The sequence below is a fragment of the Anomaloglossus baeobatrachus genome, chromosome 1, assembly GCF_048569485.1.
Source record: "Anomaloglossus baeobatrachus isolate aAnoBae1 chromosome 1, aAnoBae1.hap1, whole genome shotgun sequence".
Taxonomy (NCBI): Eukaryota; Metazoa; Chordata; class Amphibia; order Anura; family Aromobatidae; genus Anomaloglossus; species Anomaloglossus baeobatrachus.
Window position 1 is genome coordinate 641,942,752 of NC_134353.1, and position 21,997 is coordinate 641,964,748.

Here is a 21,997-nt window from a genome sequence, read left to right on the forward strand (position 1 = left end):
ATCAACAACATTAGGTGCAGGAAAAGGGACATCACCGTCACCTACTGGGGTAGCAAGTGCAGCCATCCGTGGGAACCGTCTTTCCAGCCGTGTGTTTTACCAAGAACTGTGTCATCGTCTCAGGCTGAGCGAGTACCACAGTGCCGCAAGGCACAACGCTGCCCCCGCGTCCCTGCGCCCACCAAGCCCTGCATCTCCCACCTCATCACTGGGCCCCGGGATCACCAACCCCTACCCACGGAGGGGCAACACAACAACTTGCTGCTTCACACCATCACTCCCGGGATCCCCACACAGAGCAGAGGTGGTGTCAACAACTCACCACAACCGTGGGTGGCGTCACGGACAATAACCAATCCCTACACCCAAAATCCCCTTTCACTCACAGGCGAGGAGCGCCGCTCGAGAACCCCCGGGATCCGGCCCACCGCTCGAGCCACCACTGAGCAGCCGCAGCCGGACCCGAGCAGGGGGGTGAGCGCAAAGCTGACACCCTCCTCCCCGCCCGCGACAACTATATCTTGGCTGGGTATCAAAATTGGGGGGGGGGGGGTGTAACGCATGCTGTTTTTTTTAAATTATGTATTAATGCAAATAATTAAAAAAACAAAAATAAAAACGCCTGCATTTCCTCCTATTTTGATACACAGCCAATATAAGTGCATGGCTGGGGGTTGCAACCTGTACCCGTGGCTTTATCTGTGCTGGTATCAATACAGGGGGTCCCTACTCCAATTGTTTTATTTATTTATTTTATACCACGATAGAGACCCGCACACAGCATCTGTGATTTCATCCAATCATAGACATTGACTGGGGGGTCTGACAGCAGCCAATTAGAGATGCTGGTGAATGATGAAAGCTATCAATATGGATAACAGATAATTATCGGACCCTGCGGTAGCGCTGCAGCCACGGGGACTCAGTAAGTATGTTCTGCTTTAACCTTTTTGCATCCTTTTTTTTCAGTGACCTTTTGCAATCATGCCAATAATTGACATGGCTGTGATGGGCAGGGAGAGGATGTTTTTTGCCATGTGAACGTTTACTGATCCTTTGCAAGATCGCCGACTTTTAAGGTAAATCGGATGTCCGATTCCGATCTGGCTAAAGAATGTACGATTTTAATATTTTTCAATCTTTGCCGATCAGGATCACTCATCTCTACTTATGGCACTACAAGTACTAGAACAGGCATCCAGGTTTACACTACCTTTGTTATGCATACCAAATGCCATGTTACATTACTTATAATAATGAAAATCCCTGTCTCATAATTATTCTATTTTATTTAAAAGCAACATGCTAAGACCACTAAAGATAGTCATTTATTTTTAGAGGTATAAATCATGTAGTTTCATTTATTACCATTTCAATACAGATGGGTGTTTAGTTTACCTAATATTTCTAAACATATTTCTCTTATGAGTCAAACTTATTTGACTTATATGGAAGTTACCTATATGTGGTAGTATAAAGACAGTATTATTCCTTCTTCGTTCTGGATGAGAGCTAATTTGCATATGCATTGCCCCTCAATGAGAACCAGTAAACATTGTGAATTAATAATTTTGTTTTCAAATTCAGTTGCTTAAGAAGAAACAAGTTAGGGAGGCATTTTATTTAGCAAGTTTTTCATTGTTTAAAAGTAAAGATGATTTTATTTTTAACCACTTAAATAAAAAATATTATGCTAGGTGAGCTAGAGATGAGCAAATCGATTTGTGGGGGGATGAAATTGAATTTCCAGAAATTTGTGGTTCCACTTTGAGTTATGATTTATGATTCGAAGACAAAACTTGTCCGTCACCACTTCCCGTAAGTGGATAAAACAGATTATATTGAAATGAAATGTATTATTCTTGCTGTTTCTCATCGTTTATCTGTCTTTTACTCTCTCCCACCTCCCCTTCCTACCATATTGAAATGCAAATAAATTTATTCACCAAAAATCAAATTTTAGGGAAAATTCAGAGAATTTTAATTCTCATATGATCCACTCATCTCTAGAATTGCCATGATCATACTCACCTGGAGCCATACAGTAGGATCTTGTGAAAAATTCTAATACTGCATTATCTGTAGGGAGTTTTTATATCAGTTAATTGTTGGATTTTTCTACTGTGGCAGTGCTGTACTCACAATCTGTATACCAGCATGTCCCTCTTTAGCTTATTTTCATGTGATTGCTGTTTTTTAGGAGCAATTAGCATAGTTTAAACATACGGTACATCTTTTATTCAGTATCCATAGAAAAATAGACTTCATGTTAAAACAATATATTTTTAATGATTTTAGAACACTTTCACGCCTTAATTGCAACCAAAGAATCTTCTGTCCAGTGTTATTCACTGATTTATAGTTTACAGAATTTATTCTACGCAGCTATGTGGACATACATAAATATAAGTCAGTCTTATACTAGGTAGTCCAAATGCCCATAAAAAACGTCTTCCATAATATTTTCAATGCAGCTACGAAACTGAGATACAGAAATCACTAAGAATGTTGATTGATGTAGGGTAATGAAAACATTTATTGAAAAAGGAGCAGTTATACTGCCCTACATTTCTAATTACAGCCCCTAAAATGTAATAAGTCCTATAGAAAACTCTTCATCAACTGGTTGAGTTTTAGTACGGCTCCGATAAGTGTAATACACACAGTGCCATTCTCGAGAGCACAGTAATACATCCCTGTGTCTGATCGTTGAATGCTTTTGATTGTCAGAGGAAAGGTTTTGTTCTCCGGGTAATGAGTGGCAGAGATTCGCTGCTTGAACTCCTTATGCAGATCTTCTTTCTTGGATTGATCATGAAGAAGGAATATGATAGATCCGCCAGGTTTCTGGACATACCAAATCAATACATACTTTGTGGATGTGTAGCTACAATCAATGGTTAAGGTGTCTCCTTCTCTTACTGTCTTTTCTGTATAACTTTGTGGTGCATCATTGCCTTTCACACTTGTCAATAAAATATAAAAGGTGAGAGTAGTCTTCAGAAATGTATACAATTCGAGGTTTATTTCTGCCATTGAAGAGTCTGAACAGCTGTGATCTTGAAAGCCTTCCACCTTCCTGTAGATAAATGCCACAGAACGAGACTAAAGCACCTGTAAAGTCTCACTACTAATACCACGCCTCTAACTGCGGTATCTAAAGCAGAACTGCGTAAAGTAAATCCATGAGCACAGATTTTCACATTTGAAACCTCCATACTGCGTTAAAAAGAACTAAAATATATGTAACTAGAAGTTAATTTCAAGCAAACATGGTCTATTCAAAACGTTAATCTGCAGAGAATTGAGCTGTGTTATAAGATATCACATATCATCATAAGATATTCATTATCCCTAATTTGTCCCATCTACTAAATAAGCACACCATACAGGCAGTGGTGTAACTAGAGTCTAATGGGCAACAGAGCAAAATTTTCCAGAACGAGGCTCTCATACACCTGTATTGAGCTGTGACCTCTGGCATGCTCTATGAAACACTGGAGCATCCAGCTGGTCACAAATCACTGGAGACTGACCGGAGCGATGCTGGAGATACATGAAGATGACAATTAGGGTGCAGTCCCATCTGTGTATAAAATATTGCTTCGTTGTTGCTCCTGAAGAGTCGTGGAGTGAGATGCAAGTGAGATGCAAGTGTCATTCTGTATGCCATGCGAGTGCTATGGGAGTACTTTTTCCCCCTCGCATAGTCTTCTTTTGTCATCCGTGTGAAGTCAGTGTGTCGGTCTTGACATCCGTGTGCTGATGTCCATGTGGCATGCGTTTTTAACAGTTTTACAAACAGTCAAAAGCTAGATAAATGACTGGATAGTTAGATAGCTAGATGATGGATAGATAGATAGATAGATCGATAGATAGAGGGATAGATAGATAGATGATAGATAGATAGATAGAACAAAAAAAATAAGAGCAGTACAAAAGATTAATGTGGGAGCAAGGCCTGTCAAGCCACCTTTCAATCACTTAATACATAGATAAATATTAAGGAAGGCAACACTCCAATTATTGCAAAAAAACGACCTTTATTGACCCATAGTGTAGCTGGCAACGTTTTGGTTCACAGAGAAAGTGTCCTGTGAACCAAAACATTGCCAACTATACTATTGGCCAATAAAGGTCGGTTTATAATTTTTCTAGGTAGATATATATGTACCGCCCCGGGCTTGGCTGCAACTGGGCCGCTGGTGGGTGGCTCGAGCGCCCTGTGGTCACTCCGATCTGAAAGGGGCTGGCGTTTTGAGGGACGTAGGTTTACGGTTGGAGCCGTGGTTAAGTTTGTGACGCCACCCACGGGTTGTGGTAAAGGTGGACACCACCGCTGCGGTTACGGGGCACCCGGGGGAGATGTTGCGCAGCAAGATGTTAACCCCTCCGTGGGTAGGGATGTTGGCCCCGGGACCCATTTGGGGAAGTAGTTGGGCGGTGCAGGGAGGTGCGCGGCCGGAGGGCACTGGTGTACTCATGATTAGAAACACACACAAGTCTCTGGTAAACGAAGATGATGGTGGTCAGTGCCCGCAGCCGGCTGCAGTCTGGTCCCCCACCCGGTTGGTGGTCTCTGCCTTTCTCCTGCACCTTTTTGAGTGTTGATGGACTACCTGAACTTGCAATACAAGAGTCCGCTCCCCGGCTTGTGTATGTCGGAGGAGCCCTTTGTCCGCAGACGCTGGCCCGTGAGATCTCTCTGCCTGAGTGGTGGCTTTCTATCCCCCTCGTTGGGCTGTTGTCTTCAGTCGGGACTTTGGGTGGGAAAGGACCTTTAGTCCTGGCCGAAATCAGTTAATTAACTCAGTCCAGTAGCTTCTGGACCTCGTTTCAGGGTCTGAATACCCCCCTCGGTGCTCCGGTTTCCAAGTCGGTTCCCCGTGTCGGTACCGGCGGGCCCCTACCCTGTCCCGGTCCAGCACGGTTCCACCGAGCCGTATTCCTAGCTCCTGCAGGCAGAGGCCTCCATATGCTTACTAGCCAAAGGTGCCCGGGCTCCAACCCTGGCACCTGTCAGACTGCTGCAGACCTGGGCACAGGCCTGCTTCCACTCTCCACTGACTAGCAACTAACAACTGACTGTTTTCCCGCCTCAGGCTTTCTAGACACCTTGGTGGGCGTGGCTAACCGCCTGGCTCCACCCCCTGGTGTGCCCATCAAGCTCTGAGGGGGGTGACTAGGGTTTAAAGTGTTTGGCTGCTGACACCTTGTTAGGGGACAGGTGTTGTGCGGAGCTCTAACTGTGACTACCTGGCTAGTCCAGGGCATCACATATAGCTACATAGATGTATGGATGGATGGATACATTGATGGATGGATAGATAGATAGATGATAGATGGATAGATGGATGGATAAATCGATACATGGATACATTTTGTAAGCTTTGCACCCTTTAGTGCCTTTCATGTGGCCCTAAAGGGTGATTAGCCTTGTTTTAGCCTGAAATTAAATATTTTCCCCAAAAAAATGAAGTGGGGTCCCCCTGCTGTGAGAAACAGTGCAGTGACCTGAGATAACCTCATGAAGTCAGCCCAGGTCACCACAGGGGCTCACACAGCAGTGTGTGAGAAGCCGCAGGCGTGATGAGGTTAGCTCAGTTAATTACCTGAGGCAATGAACTCCGCCGATCCAGTGACATCATTGCTTGTCACTTAGTTCCATGACCGTGGCATTCTCACGCCAACTTTCGTGAGAGCTTGTGACATCACTGCTTGTCACAGCTGTGGGCTGCCCACGATACTCGATGTGAGAACGCGGCGGTCATTGACCTCAGTGACGAGCACTAACATCATAAGTTCAGCGGAGTCCATCGCCACAGGTAATGAACTGAGCTAACCTCATAATGTCAGCGTTTGTCATACCAGCAGTTGCTCACACACTGCTGTGTGAACCCCTGCGGTGACCTGGGGTCACCTCATGAGGTTATCTCAGGTCATTGCACTGCTTCTCACAGCAGGGTGTAAATACACCCCTTGACTTGTATTGCTGAGGTACAGAGCCACTCTCAGCATGCTGTGATTTGTCCGGCACGCAGGAGATTTCAAGAGATAAAAGTAGCATTTGTGCTCTGCTCTATTAGATAATATTGGTGCAAGTGCAATGCATTTTTTTTCTCTAAAGCCTGGTTTACACGCTTCAATAGATCTTTCAATCCGTCGTCGGGGTCAAGTTGTAAGTGACGCACATCCGGCATCGTTCGTGACGTATTTGCGTGTGAAACCTACGTGCAATCAAGATTGAACGAAAATACGGTGATCGCATACACGTCGTTTATTCCTCATACATTGGACGTTTTGTTGTATGAACCTAGTCAATTGTAACATGTGACATCCCTGATACGATTTGGATGTCTGAGGCTATGCGCTCTGCACCGCAGCTTAAAAAAGGTCTGCTCCAGAGCGCAGCTTCAGAGCGCAGCTGAAAAGCTGCGTTCTGAAGCGCCTCACGATGTCTGTCATTCACTAATCTCTGTCAGTCCGTCACTATCTCTGTCCCTCTCTCTCTGTCCATGTCAGTCTATCCCTCTTACCCCCTCTCTCATACTCACCGATCTCCGATCCCCGGCCCGGCTCTGCACGGCATTCACACTGCTCCGGCGGCTTTTACTGTTTTGAAAAAGCCGGCCGCCCATTAAACAATCTCGTATTCCCTGCTTTCCCTGCCCACCGGCGCCTATGATTGGTTACAGTGAGACACGCCCCCACGCTGAGTGACAGGTGTCACACTGCACCCAATCACAGCAGCCGGTGGGCGTGTCTATACTGTGCAGTGAAATAAATAATTAAATAATTAAAAAAAACGGCGTGCGGTCCCCCCCAATTTTAATACCAGCCAGATAAAGCCATACGGCTGAAGACTGGTATTCTCAGGATGGGGAGCTCCACGTTATGGGGAGCCCCCCAGCCTAACAATATCAGTCAGCAGCCGCCCAGAATTGCCGCATACATTATATGCGACAGTTCTGGGACTGTACCCGGCTCTTCCTGATTTGCCCTGGTGCGTTGGCAAATCGGGGTAATAAGGAGTTATTGGCAGCCCATAGCTGCCAATAAGTCCTAGATTAATCATGTCATGCGTCTATGAGACACCTTCCATGATTAATCTGTAAATTACAGTAAATAAACACACACCCGAAAAAATCCTTTATTATAAATAAAAAACACAAACATATACCCTGGTTCAACACTTTAATCAGCCCCAAAAAGCCCTCCTTGTCCGGCGTCATCCAGGATGATCCAGCGTCGCTTCCAGCGCTGCTGCATGGAGGTGACCGGAGCTGCAGAATACACCGCCGCTCCGGTCATGGAGGTGACCGGAGCGGCGGTGTATTCTGCAGCTCCGGTCACCTCCATGCAGCAGCGCTGGAAGCGACGCTGGATCATCCTGGATGACGCCGGACAAGGAGGGCTTTTTGGGGCTGATTAAAGTGTTGAACCAGGGTATATGTTTGTGTTTTTTATTTATAATAAAGGATTTTTTCGGGTGTGTGTGTTTATTTACTGTAATTTACAGATTAATCATGGAAGGTGTCTCATAGACGCCTGACATGATTAATCTAGGATTTATTGGCAGCTATGGGCTGCCAATAACTCCTTATTACCCCGATTTGCCAACGCACCAGGGCAAATCGGGAAGAGCCGGGTACAGCCCCAGAACTGTCGCATCTAATGTATGCGGCAATTCTGGGCAGCTGTTGGCTGATATTGTTAGGCTGGGGGGCTCCCCATAACGTGGAGCTCCCCATCCTGAGAATACCAGCCTTCAGCCGTATGGCTTTATCTGGCTGGTATTAAAATTGGGGGGACCGCACGCCGTTTTTTTTAATTATTTAATTATTTATTTCACTGCACAGTATAGACACGCCCACCGGCTGCTGTGATTGGGTGCAGTGTGACACCTGTCACTCAGCGTGGGGGCGTGTCTCACTGCAACCAATCATAGGCGCCGGTGGGCGGGGAAAGCAGGAAATACGAGATTGTTTAATGGGCGGCCGGCTTTTTCAAAACAGTAAAAGCCGCCGGAGCAGTGTGAATGCCGTGCAGCGCCGGGGATCGGGGATCGGTGAGTATGAGAGAGGGCTGCTCAATTCACTTACTCAGGAGTTTAGCGGTCACCGGTGAGTCCTTCACGGGTGACCGCTAATCAGGGCGCGACACAGACAGAGCCGCAGCATGACAATGAAGTCGGGTGAGGTTCACCCGAGTTCATTCTGACAGTGCGGCTCTTTCTTTGTCTGCTGTCATCTGCCATTCACCGCTGCTACATGGCTGTCTGTGTCTGCTGTCAGCGGCCATGTAGCAGAGCTGAATGGCAGATGACATAGTAAAAACGCATCTCTACACATTACACACGCTTGTCAAGTAAATAAATAAAAAAAAAAAGGGTGCCCAATGCATACGTCACAGAACACATGATCTAAAGGATCACACACAAAATTGATCAATTTAACATAGACTTCTAACGCACGTGTGACAGCAAATGAACGACCTACGTGCAATCTCATTCAATCGCATATGCGACCTGGGCGTGTCACATCGCATACGAGATCGCACACCTAATTGTAAGGTGTAAAGCTGGCTTAAGATTTTAAACGCAGATGTGGCTGCACCCTAAGAAAGGGCAGGGGACTTGCACTTAAAGCACCACTCCAGCGGTGAAGTAAAAAAATGCTGAAGTGGTGCTTTAAACAATCCAGTTCTTTTGTTTTAACTTACATTAATGGAGTTGCAGCCTCTTATTTCATTTTTGACAGAAGATTGAGCCATGCTGCCATTTTTGTAACTTTACAGCCATAAAAACATGTTTTGTACAGGAACCTCATGCTGTCTGCAAAAAGTTATGTTCACAAAGATTTGCTGCAAGTTTTTCATGACATATCATCCAGCTATCTGCAGAATATGCAGGTGTTACAAGAGGATTTTACTGTAGATTTTTTAGTGAATCTGCTGGTGATTGCATTACAAAGGGTTAAATCTGAAATGTATTTCACACAAAGAAATTACAAATTGTGGAATTTCCACACTGTTCTGCAAAATGTAGTTGAGATTTGTTGACATCTCATCTATTTAGCTAATATAATATTACACCCCAGGTTTCCTGTGTACCAATCTACATGGAAAATAAAAAGCAAATACTCAATGTGTTCAAACCTTTCTGTACAGATATAATCATTGTTCTCGGCAGCACTTGTCTTGTTTGTACACTATGATGTGCTGTCAAGAATGATGATTTTAAAGCAAGCAAGCAAAATCATTGCCCATGACAACTGATTGTTTTCTTGATTTGTCACATGATTACAGGACTGTTTAGAAGAGTCGATAGTGGGGAACAAGAAGTCTTAAGGCCTCTTCACACATAACGAGATCGCTAACGACATCGTTGCTACGTCACAGTTTCTGTGACGACACAACGACTTCACCAGCGATCTAGTTAAGTTTGACTTGTACCAACGATCCACCCCCTGCTGTGAGATCGTTGGTCGTTGCTGAATGTCCTGGGCCATTTTTTGCTCGTTTGAGTCCTGCTGGGCATGATGGATCTGTATGTTTGACACCTAGCAACGATCTCGTTAACGACCTAGATGAGAACTTAAAGTGTGACACGGAGGCGTTTGTTGCGTCACCTTTTCCGCGCCCCCTCTGCATGGATTGGTTGGTGCTCAGAACAGAAAGCAAACACTCAGGAATGAATGAGGGATGAATCCGGGTGCAGATGCAGCTTCGATCCGAAAAGCAAGCAAGCAACCGGGAACAAAGTACGAATGAATCCGGGTGGAGTCGCAGGTTCTATCCTCAAAGCAAGGCTCAAAAAGGGACAAAGGATGAAGCGATACAAAGTTGCCTTCTAGGCCGGCCGCCTAATCAAAATGCAGTATTGGCCACCAATCGGAGCGGAGGGGTGTGGAAAAGGCGATGCATATGCAGGCCTACGTGGCTTACAGCATCAGACACTACGCCCCTATTCGAGGTCGGAATCGTTACATAGCTGCTGTGTGACAGGGTCCCAACGACCAACGAGATCGTTATACGGGTCGCTGCATCGTTACAAAAGTCGTTGAGAAAATGACTGCGTGACATCTCACCAACGATTTAACAATGTTACGGAAACTGTGATGTAGTAACGATCTCGTTAATGATCTTGTTATGTGTGACTGGACCTTTACAATTTTTCCTCAATTATAAATCTGTCTTATTAGGGCTTAAAGAGATTGCCACACAAAGTACACTTAATCATTAGATTTTGGAATAATAATAAGTTCTACAATTGGATGTATTAAAAAAAGGTTCGTGTGCTGAGATGATCTCCAGCCCTCTGAGTGCATCATAAGGTTAGCGGCCACTGAAGCAGTCACTGACTTGATTTATGATGATCTCAGAGGGCTGGAGACACGGTAAAAACACTCACTCCTGTGGTAAAACAGGCAGGGAAATGTGTCACCTCAGAAAACAGGAGCTGTAAATCCTTGCTGTTCCATCTGTATACTCACTTATGTTATCTACCATGGACAGGAGCTGCAGTATGTGCCGTCTATGAACTGACATAACACTGCATAGTCAGACACAGCCATTACACAGTACATAACAGAGGCATTTTTACAAGATTATCTAAGAACAGGAACATTTTTAACACATCCAATTATGGATCTTATTATTTTTCCAAAATGTATTGATTAAATTGTACTTTGTTTCAGAGGACAATTTCATCAAGTGCAAGGACAAACTATGCAGCTACTAACTAATAAGTATACTCAGGGCTGCCACTAGGAATTTCAGGGCCCCATACTGGCAAACGTTCGGGGCCCCCTTGAGGCTCTGCCCCAGCTCCACCTCCACCCCAGCTCCGCCTCCACCCCACGAATCTTCCACAGTCCCACCGCCACTCTTGTTAAACTTCACTTCTGCACTACAGCCTCAGCAATCACACATTAACCCTTCACACTGAACACCGTATCACACACGCAGCCATCAGATTTTGTTTTGGCCAAAAGATTTTTTTAAGCCTGCCTTCACGACAAGGTAGACTCTTTTGGCCGGGCCCTACTTTACTCTAACTTTTTTTTTCTTTTTAAATCTAACTTCTTTGGTATATCTATTTTTTTTCTTTAAGGGAATGTGTCACATATAGTTTTTAAACTAATTGAAACCAAATTGTGATAATGCAGACTTGTGGATTTAGACCTAACAACCCCTTTAAAGGGGATCTGTCACCAGGTTTTTAACACCTAATCTGAGCGCAGCATAATGTACGGGAAGAGATCCTGATTCCAGCGATTGTCACTTATTGGGCTGCTTAGTATAGTTTTGATAACATCACTGGTTAATCAGCAGGAGATTATCATTACAGGGCTACTTGTCATGCTGCAGGTAGTCCAGCATATTCATGAGCTCTGTATAACTGCTAAATCCTCAGCAGAGAAAACATGGATTTTATCACAATGAAAGCAAACAGCCCAGTAAGTGACACACCGCTGGAATCAGGATATCTGTTTCTACTTTATGCTGCTCTCAGATGGGGGAGCAAAAACCTGCTGACAGATTCCCTTTAAGGCTCTTTCAGCAGATAGATAAATAGAATCATAGATAGATGGCTAGATAGATATATGGCTAGATAGATAAATAGATAGATAGATAGATAGATAGATGGATAGATAGATGTATATGTGGCGCCCCTGTGGCTTCAGTCACCACATGGTACTGCACCTCACTTAAGGTGCAGTACTCATCTTGGATCCAGAGGAGGTCGGTACCAGTTCCACAACACAAACTCATACACACAACCAGGTTGCCCTCCCCATTGGGGACCAGCTTAGCGTCGGGTCTTAAGGTAGTCACCAAACATGGGGGGCGGCCACCCACTAGTGACAGGGAACCGGGGGAGGAGCAGCCACCCGGGGGAGCTAGGAACTTACACAACAATTAGAGTGTTCTCCAACAGGAGAAAACAGGAGCGGGGCCGGTGCGGTTCAGGGTGCAGAGCTTTAGGGTGGAACAGACTTCATGTTGTATCACCAGAATCTGCAGGACGGGGGATTGCATGTCTCTCTGACCACCACGAGATCCCAGAGCACAGTGCCACATAGGGTCCGGAGTCGTGATTACAGTCAAGCCCCACAGCGGCCCTGCGTCACCTACACACGGGACAGGAGCTAACACTACACGAACCGTGGTCCCCAAGAAGCATCAGGACACGGGGATCCATCTTTAAAGGCGCAAGAAGGAAGAGCCCATCGACCACCGTACCGGTTCTAACCTCCAACGGATCTGGGATCAGCTGGGGACCATCACGGCTGGAACCACAGCAGCTGATTCAGCCTTTTGATTACCGTCGCCCCGCGCTTTGGCGGCAACAGCCACTACTCTCCTCATCATCCTCCCCGGGGCCCCGCTCCACTTGTGGGGAGCAGAACCATCCTTGCTGCAACACCATCCCCCATCAGCGACAGCAGTGGCGGCTAATCATTGGCCATGTACCACAGGTGGTGTCACAAGACTATCATCCTCATCATTCCCCCACCATCATCCAAATCCCCTTTTATTGTACACCTTGGGGCCACGAAGCTGGGCAGGGCCACCTGTGACATCCCTAACCCGACATCACCGGCCCGGCGACGAGTAACATTTAACCCCTGTGCCATGGGTGCTACATATAGATGAGAGATGGACAGCCAGAAAGACAGACAGCCAGAGAGACAGGGGGACATGGACAGATAGATAGATAAATAGAGGGATAGGTAGAGGGATAGATAGAGAGATAGATAGTGGAGGATCACAGCAGGTGGTGGGAGGAATCACGGCAGGTGGTGGGGGAATCCCAGCAGGTGGTGGGGGTGGTCACAGCAGGTGGGGAATCACAGCAGGTGGGGGTCAGAGCAGGTGGGAGGGGTCACAGCAGGTGGGGGGGTCACAGCAGGTGGGGAGATCACAGCAGGTGGGGGAACACAGCAGATGGAGGAAGGTGAGAGGGGCAGCAGATGAGGGAGGGGGGCAGCGGCTGATGGGGGAGAGCGGTGGCAGATGGAGGGCAGGCAGCAGATGGGTTCAGTGATGGTGGATCCGGGGCAGTGACTGCTGCAGCCGGTGGCTGAAGGGTGGGGGCTGGGGCAATGGCGGCGACTGAAAAGAGACAGTGTCTATAACTTACCGATCGCTCCCTTCAGACTCCACAGACATCGGAGTGAAGCTGAGGGGGCGGTCACCGGCCCCAGATCCACAGTGATTGGAGAGATCGGTCACAAGGCCGGTCTCTCCAATCAGAGCTGGGGACGGGTGAAACTGAGGTCACCCAGCTCCAGCCAATGATCGGTGCTACAGCTACACTGACCATGGCTGGATTTCAATGTTTCAGCTATTTTCAATGGCTGAAACATTACAGTGGCTGTGATTGGCTGAGTGGCGTTTGTCAGCCAATCACAGCCTCCTTAGGTCCGGGGAGGAGACACCACCCCTCCTGAGGTCAGGCAGAGGTCCCCTCCTCCCAGAATCTAAGATATTTGCAGCGATTGCAGCCCCCGAGGCCGCGATCTGGCCATGACGTACTGGGTACGTCATGGGTCCTTAAGTACCAGGGAGCTATGACGTACCCAGTACGTCATGGCTCGCTGGGGGCCCGCTCCCGCTTGGGGCCCCTGTGCGACTGCAGGTGCTGCACCGCGACATGTCTGCCAGTGCAACGTCCCCGCCCCCTGCCCATGGGACCCGGTGAGCAGAGGAATGAAAGGGGAGGGGCCTGGGCTGTCAGCCAGGCCCCCCCTCCTGCCTGCTGCTCACCGGGCCCAGTACAGGAGTCCCAGTAGTAATGCCCTGATGGCAGCCCTGTCGGACATACTGTTTGAACTATCCCACCGACTATCATAGGTATGTTGAGTTATACGTAAAAACCATGGATAGCGCTCTTATGGTAAAAACAGACGTGAAGGAGCCATAGTAGAGAGATAAACACAATTTTCCAAATTTTGATCTAACCTCTCCTGATGACATCTACTGTATGATTTATATCATCAAGTGCATAGATTTTAGAAGATAATTCTTTCTAAATATGTACATTAGATTAAAGGAATGGTTTTATTTTCAGATCCATTCTTTTGGACTAGGTTTGAATGTTCATATTTAAACTTTTCTATTTTTCTACCTTTAAATATTCTGGTAAGCGCCTGCCAACCTTTTTTTTGGGCTCTTTTTGAATCTTCTTCCAGTTTTGTGAACACATAATAGCTGAATATCAGTGTTACTGGTGATATTGGTATTAATAATATTGTTGTGCTTTGAGACACCTTGTGGCACATAATGAGAACTACCATAGAATATCTACAGCTAATACACAAAATGCATTACACTGATGCCCTACATGCTGCATCAGAGGTGAATCTAGGTTTTCCAGCACCGGTGGCAAAAATTCTGTTTGACCTCCCCCATGCGGTTTGGATATACATGTGACCCCTCATTCATATTCGGTTTGCACACTTAGTCATGTGCCGACAGGCTGCTCTTCATAATTATCTCAATGATCAGTGGAAAACTACAGCTCCTGCTTCATAGAGAGAAACAGGAAGAAAAGCTTGTTGTCACCTGCAGGGCCGTATTTGCCATTAGGCACTTGAGGGCACGTGCCTAGGGCGGCGCCTTCCAGGGGGGCGGCACCCAAACCAAAATTTAAAAAAAAAAAAATATTTTTTTTTTAAAATCTTCCTCCCTCCTCCAAACTCTTTATTAAATCCGGCGCCTTTTTGGAGGAGGGAGGGAGCGCACAGTCATTTATAGTCGCGTCTATAACACGCGAATATAAATGACACTGTGAGCGTGCCGGCACTTACTTCCGGGGTCAGAGGAGCTGTAATCAGCTCCCCGCCCCGACGTGCTGCCGTGCGCTCACTGTGCAGAGGTCACAGGAGCGTGAGGCAGCACCGCGCAGAGGAGGACGGGACATGGAGCCGCCGCCGAGGAAGATGTGAAATGATGATCCTGCCACCGCCACCACCACCGCGGAGAACGGGAGGTGCAGCCGCCGGGAGTTGCCGCCTGGAGCAGGTAAGCGCTTTACAGCCGAAGACAGCGCCGAACAAGCAACCCGGGGGGGGATGCCGGAGGATGTGGGGGCGCAACATGGAGGATGGGGGGATGGAACATGATATGGGGGCGCAACATGGAGGATGGGGGGATGGAACATGATATGGGGACGCAACATGGAGGATGGGGGGATGGAACATGATATGGGGGCGCAACATGGAGGATGGGGGGGGTGCAGCATGATGTGGGGGTGCAACATGGAGGATGGGGGGGATGCAGCATGATGTGGGGGCGCAACATGGAGGATGTGGGGATGGAACATGATGTGGGGGCGCAACATGGAGGATGGGGGGGATGCAGCATGATGTGGGGGTGCAACATGGAGGCTGGGGGGGGGATGCCGCATGATATGGGGGCGCAACATGGAGGATGGGGGATGGAACATGATATGGGGTCGCAACATGGAGGATGGGGGGATGGAACATGATGTGGGGGCGCAGCATGAAGGATGGGGGGGATGCCGCATGATGTGGGGGCGCAGCATGGAGGATGTGGGGGTGCAACATGGAGGATGGGGGGATGGAACATGATGTGGGGGCGCAACATGGAGGATGGGGGGGATGGAACATGATGTGGGGGCGCAACATGGAGGATGGGGGGGATGCAGCATGATGCGGGGGCGCAACATGGAGGATGGGGGGGGATGCAGCATGATGTGGGGGCGCAGCATGGAGGATGGGGGGGATGAAGCATGATGTGGGGGCGCAGCATGGAGGATGGGGGGGGGATGAGCGCAGCATGGAGGATGGGGGGGATGAAGCATGATGTGGGGGCGCAGCATGGAGGATGGGGGGGGATGAGCGCAGCATGGAGGATGGGGGGGATGAAGCATGATGTGGGGGCGCAGCATGGAGGATGGGGGGGATGAAGCATGATGTGGGGGCGCAGTATGGAGGATGGGGGGGATGAAGAATGATGTGGGGGTGCAGCATGGAGGATGGGGGGATGAAGCATGATGTGGGGGCGCAGCATGGAGGATGGGGGGGATGAAGCATGATGTGGGGGCGCAGCATGGAGGATGGGGGGGATGAAGCATGATGTGGGGGCGCAGCATGGAGGATGGGGGGGGATGAAGCATGATGTGGGGGCGCAGCATGGAGGATGGGGGGGATGAAGCATGATGTGGGGGCGCAGCATGGAGGATGGGGGGGATGAAGCATGATGTGGGGGCGCAGCATGGAGGATGGGGGGGATGAAGCATGATGTGGGGGCGCAACATGGAGGATGGGGGGGGTGAAGCATGATGTGGGGGCGCAGCATGGAGGATGGGGGGATGAAGCATGATGTGGGGGCGCAGCATGGAGGATGGGGGGGATGAAGCATGATGTGGGGGCGCAGCATGGAGGATGGGGGGATGAAGCATGATGTGGGGGCGCAGCATGGAGGATGGGGGGGATGAAGCATGATGTGGGGGCGCAGCATGGAGGATGGGGGGGATGAAGCATGATGTGGGGGCACAGCATGGAGGATGGGGGGGATGAAGCATGATGTGGGGGCGCAGCATGGAGAATGGGGGGATGAAGCATGATGTGGGGGCGCAACATGGAGGATGTGGGGGCGCAACATGGGGATGGAGCATGATGTGGGGGCGCAGCATGGGGGATGGAGCAGAATGGGAAAATGGGGGGGGAGGGAAAATGAGGGAGGGTGGTGGACAGTATAGCAAATGGGAGTTACAGTATGGAGAATGAGAGGCATGGTATGGAGAATGGGGTAGCACGGGGGGGGGCATGGTATGGAGAATGGGGTAGCATGGGGGGGAGGCATGGTATGGAGAATGGGGTAGCATGGGGGGAGGCATGGTATGGAGAATGGGGTAGCACGGGGGGAGGCATGGTATGGAGAATGGGGAAGCATGGGGGTGCTCGGTATGGAAGGGGAACTATGGTGGGCTTGGTATGGAGGGGGCTTGATATGGAGACGGGGCAGCATGGGGAGCGCTCAGTTAGGAGCCTGGAAGGGCTGGGTATACATAATGCGAAGCATAAGGCTCATTATGGAGAGGGGACATCATGAGGGGGACAGTGAAGTGGGGGCTGCATGGAGAGGTGGGGACAGTGGAGGTCATAGTTCATAAGTGAGGAAGGTCTGGAGGGTGTAATTCAGTGGGGAGGACAGTGGGGATTTCATTTGAGGGGGCAGTGTAGTGGAAATGTTATAGGAGAGAATGTGGAGGCTGTATACTGTAAGTGACACGGTGTGAGGTCATTCTTTGTGCTGTGAGCTCAGTGATGGGCAGTTATTTATTCTTGGGCACAGCCTTGGGCTTACTTCGGGTGGTTACTCTTTAGTGAGAATTATGAGTCTGTCACCAGGTTTTTGCCACCTAATTTGAGAGCAGCATAATGTAGGGGCAGAGATCCTGATTCCAGTGTTGTCACTTACTGGGCTGCTTAGTGTAGTTTTGATAACATCACTGTTTAATCAGCAGTAGTTATCATTACAGGACTACTTGGTGTGCTGCAGGTAGTCCAGCATATTCATGAGCTCTGTATAACTGCGAGATCTGCAGCAGAGAAAACGACAGCAAACAGCTCAGTAAGTGACACATTGCTGGAATCAGGGGCTCTGTCTCTACATTATGCTGCTCTCAGATGGGGGAGCAAAACCTGGTGACAGATTCCCTATACGGGCACCATTGCAGTATGTGCTGCAGCAGACCAGACAAGAGGGGAGTCTTGGGAGACGCAGGACAATGTGTTGCTAAGAGCGATGACATTTTACTCTTACTCCCAAAATGGCAATTAATCTGCAGACACATTTATATAGGGGACGTCGCTCTGGCATATACAGTTTTACCTTAATATTATATATATGCAAACTGTTCTGTCCCCCCTGGTGCGGCCGATGTCTTGGTGCAGATGTGCACCGTCCTATTTGCATATTAAAGACAGTCCCTCGTCCTTAGGTGAGTCAGTGCTGTTTAAAATCACTTAGCATTTCTGCACGTGTCCTGACACTGGAGGAGCAGAGTAGCACTCCAAGTGTCAGTGTGGGTGCGTACGCAATGTGACTGCAGTGTCCGCGTGGGTGCGCCTGCAATGTGACTGCAGTGTCAGTGTGGGTGCGCCTGCAATGTGACTGCAGTGTCCGCGTGGGTGCGCCTGCAATGTGACTGCAGTGTCCGCGTGGGTGTGACTGCAGTGTCCGCGTGGGTGCGCCTGCAATGTGACTGCAGTGTCCGCGTGGGTGCGCCTGCAATGTGACTGCAGTGTCCGCGTGGGTGCGCCTGCAATGTGACTGCAGTGTCCGCGTGGGTGCGCCTGCAATGTGACTGCAGTGTCCGCGTGGGTGCGCCTGCAATGTGACTGCAGTGTCCGCGTGGGTGCGCCTGCAATGTGACTGCAGTGTCCGCGTGGGTGCGCCTGCAATGTGACTGCAGTGTCCGCGTGGGTGCGCCTGCAATGTGACTGCAGTGTCCGCGTGGGTGCCCCTGCAATGTGACTGCAGTGTCCGCGTGGGTGCGCCTGCAATGTGACTGCAGTGTCCGCGTGGGTGCGCCTGCAATGTGACTGCAGTGTCCGCGTGGGTGCGCCTGCAATGTGACTGCAGTGTCCGCGTGGGTGCGCCTGCAATGTGACTGCAGTGTCCGCGTGGGTGCGCCTGCAATGTGACTGCAGTGTCCGCGTGGGTGCGCCTGCAATGTGACTGCAGTGTCAGTGTGGGTGCGCCTGCAATGTGACTGCAGTGTCCGCGTGGGTGCGCCTGCAATGTGACTGCAGTGTCCACATGGGTGCGCCTGCAATGTGACTGCAGTGTCTGCCTGCAATGTGACTGCAGTGTCCGCGTGGGTGCGCCTACAATGTGACTGCAGTGTCCGCGTGGGTGCGCCTGCAATGTGACTGCAGTGTCCGCGTGGGTGCGCCTGCAATGTGACTGCAGTGTCCGCGTGGGTGCGCCTGCAATGTGACTGCAGTGTCCGCGTGGGTGCGCCTGCAATGTGACTGCAGTGTCCGCGTGGGTGCGCCTGCAATGTGACTGCAGTGTCCGCGTGGGTGCGCCTGCAATGTGACTGCAGTGTCCGCATGGGTGCGCCTGCAATGTGACTGCAGTGTCCGCGTGGGTGCGCCTGCAATGTGACTGCAGTGTCCGCGTGGGTGCGCCTGGAATGTGACTGCAGTGTCCGCGTGGGTGCGCCTGCAATGTGACTCCAGTGTCCGCGTGGGTGCGCCTGCAATGTGACTCCAGTGTCCGCGTGGGTGCGCCTGCAATGTGACTCCAGTGTCCGCGTGGGTGCGCCTGCAATGTGACTCCAGTGTCCGCGTGGGTGCGCCTGCAATGTGACTGCAGTGTCCGCGTGGGTGCGCCTGCAATGTGACTGCAGTGTCCGCGTGGGTGCGCCTGCAATGTGACTCCAGTGTCCGCGTGGGTGCGCCTGCAATGTGACTCCAGTGTCCGCGTGGGTGTGCATGCAATGTGATGCAGGTACGTTCTGACACCTGGTTGCTGCCTGTATTTGACTGCCGATTCAATGAGGAAGGTTGTTGAAGTGAGCAGACAGCACATCACAGCGCCATGTCCCCCTCCTCACTGTGCTCCTCCTGTGTTGTGTGCACACCCGCACTGACGCTTGGAGTGTGCCGCTGTGCTCCTCCTGTGTTGGATGCACACATGCACTGACGCTTGGAGTGTGCCGCTGTGCTCCTTCTGTGTTGTGTGCACACCCGCACTGACGCTTGGTGTGTGCCGCTGTGCTCCTCCTGTGTTGTGTGCACACCCGCACTGACGCTTGGAGTGTGCCGCAGTGTTGGGTGCGGTGCAGTCAGGAGATCTGGTGTTACGGTGCTCACTCTCACCAATGGATCACTATTAATCAAGACAAAGGCCTGGCTACTATTTTCCTATATTCGGTGGTATCGGTACACCAGGCTTAGGCCGCGCAGAAATGTCCTCATTTTCATATCAAATGTGGCTTTTTCAGTGAACATTAAAGGGAACCTGTTACACCCTTTTTCAATTTTAAACTGCCCCCAATGTCTTGTTAGTGACGCAATGTAAGTGATGCACATTTTCTGACTAACAAGACAATGGAGCAGTTTAATATTAAAGGTCGTGACCAGTTCCTTTTAAGCTGAACTCTATATGGGTGGGATTATTTCTCCACAGATCATGTCCCCCATATAAATATTTCCGCAGTCTAGGTGTCATTTTGGGGTGACAGATTCCCTTTAAGTCAGCTTAAAAATCATCTCACCTGACGAATGAAAGTTTTTTGCTCGTGCATCGGGTGATCGACACTGTTTAGATAAATCAGTTTCCCATCTTTGGCTGCAGTGTGAATGCTGCTTTTAAAGGGGTTTTCTCACATTGGGAACTTACCCCCTATCCTTGGGATGGGGAATAACTTTCCAATCGCTGGGGGTCCGACTACCGTGGCCCCGAGTGTTTCCCAGAACCAGAACATGCAGACAGATTGGATTCCGGGAGTAAAATTTCATAGTCCTGTCTCCTGAGCTGTGCACTTAAGAGGTCTTTTGAGCAATTGGTGGGGGTCTCAAGTCCCACCCCATGATGCCCCTTCTCCCTACTGAGCCCACCTCTGCCCTACTAATCTCCTCAGAATTAATGGACCTAAACCTATAAGATCTTGTCTAAAAGGTGTCTACTGCCTGGGACTAATCAGTATTGGGGTTCTTATATGGTCCACAGTCTAATGATGGCTGGTAACAACTACCAGCATCTCCTTACCATTGTTAAGGACATACTGAGAGTTGTACGTTAATGCAATACATAGATGTATATGGGTCTAACCTGACACTGCACTTGATTGCTGTGTGAAGTTGGCAAGGTATTCATGTACTGATGGTGGTTTTGGTGATGTATTGTCTTCAGGGTGGGTTTGGTGATGTGTTATTGTGTTTAGGGTGGTTTTGGTGATATTACTGTATTGACAGTAGTTCTGTTGATGTATTACTGTACTAACTGTGGTTTTGGTTACGTATTATAGTATGTAGTGTGGTTTTAGTTATGTATTACTGTACTGATGGTGGTTCTGGTGATAGTCATGTGGCTGTTGTAATCTTTACCTTTTCAGTCTTGATCCTAAAACATAGGGTCAGCGTGCTGGACTAAAAATACAGCTATCTGCATGTCTGTCAGCCGAATAAGTAATAGACTAAAGCTATCTTGCTCGGCTCTCCCATATACAGGAGCACTCATTCTGCCAAGTGTTTCTGTGTTCTTTATTAGAGCCGCTGTTGGACATCTCCGACAGCAGCTTATCATTTAGAGGATAATAGGATCTACACTCCGTAATTGGACATTCTGGATCCTTATTCCCCTGACAATCAGAATTGAGAGCCCCTGTTCACATTGGGCTATCAGCAGAACCTGTCGATATTGGCGGGTTTAGACAACTTTAGGTTAATGTGTATGGAGGTCTTAACTAATATCTGAAGGCTCTGGGCTCTATCAGGGAATGTGCACACGTCTTGTAGTGGTCTGTGAACCCCCGGAATTATTCAGACAGAAAACACTTTAGGACAGTCATCATTTTATCCTGAAGCAAATATTTTTTTTTTTTTGCTGTGGCTTCTTGGTTGTTTTTTCCAACATCTTTTAGCTACTGGATTTTACTTATTTTTTTAAATGAACTAGTAAGCGGCATCCAAGCAGAAGCCGCTATATAATGGCCGGTCACAACTAGTAAGCGGCATCCAAGCAGCAGGCGCCATATAATGGCCGGTCACAACTAGTAAGCGGCATCCAAGCAGCAGCCGCCATATAATGGACCGGTCACTGTCAGCCGCTTCATGTCTGAGGAAACCTGACGCGCTTAAAAAAACTCTAAAGACTGAACATATGGACAGCAAGTCGTTTTACACTGCAGTGTATGAGTTCATTTCTTTAATATTTAGAGTTTGGGTTTTTTGGGCGGGTTATAGGGCGGATCTGTCTGGAAAAAAAAAAAAAAAAAAGCTGTGTGCAC

The 21,997-nt window shown here is 48.9% G+C and overlaps 1 protein-coding gene across 1 annotated transcript in view; it reads right to left on the reverse strand.

The window, feature by feature from the left end:
- Positions 1-21,997, reverse strand: part of LOC142244242 (uncharacterized) — a 127,286-nt gene that overhangs the window by 15,717 nt on the left and 89,572 nt on the right. Inside the window, exon 5 of the mRNA XM_075316477.1 lies at positions 2,613-3,079. Within this exon, the coding sequence (XP_075172592.1) occupies positions 2,613-3,079 (467 nt within the window). The remainder of the gene's footprint in view (positions 1-2,612; positions 3,080-21,997) is intronic.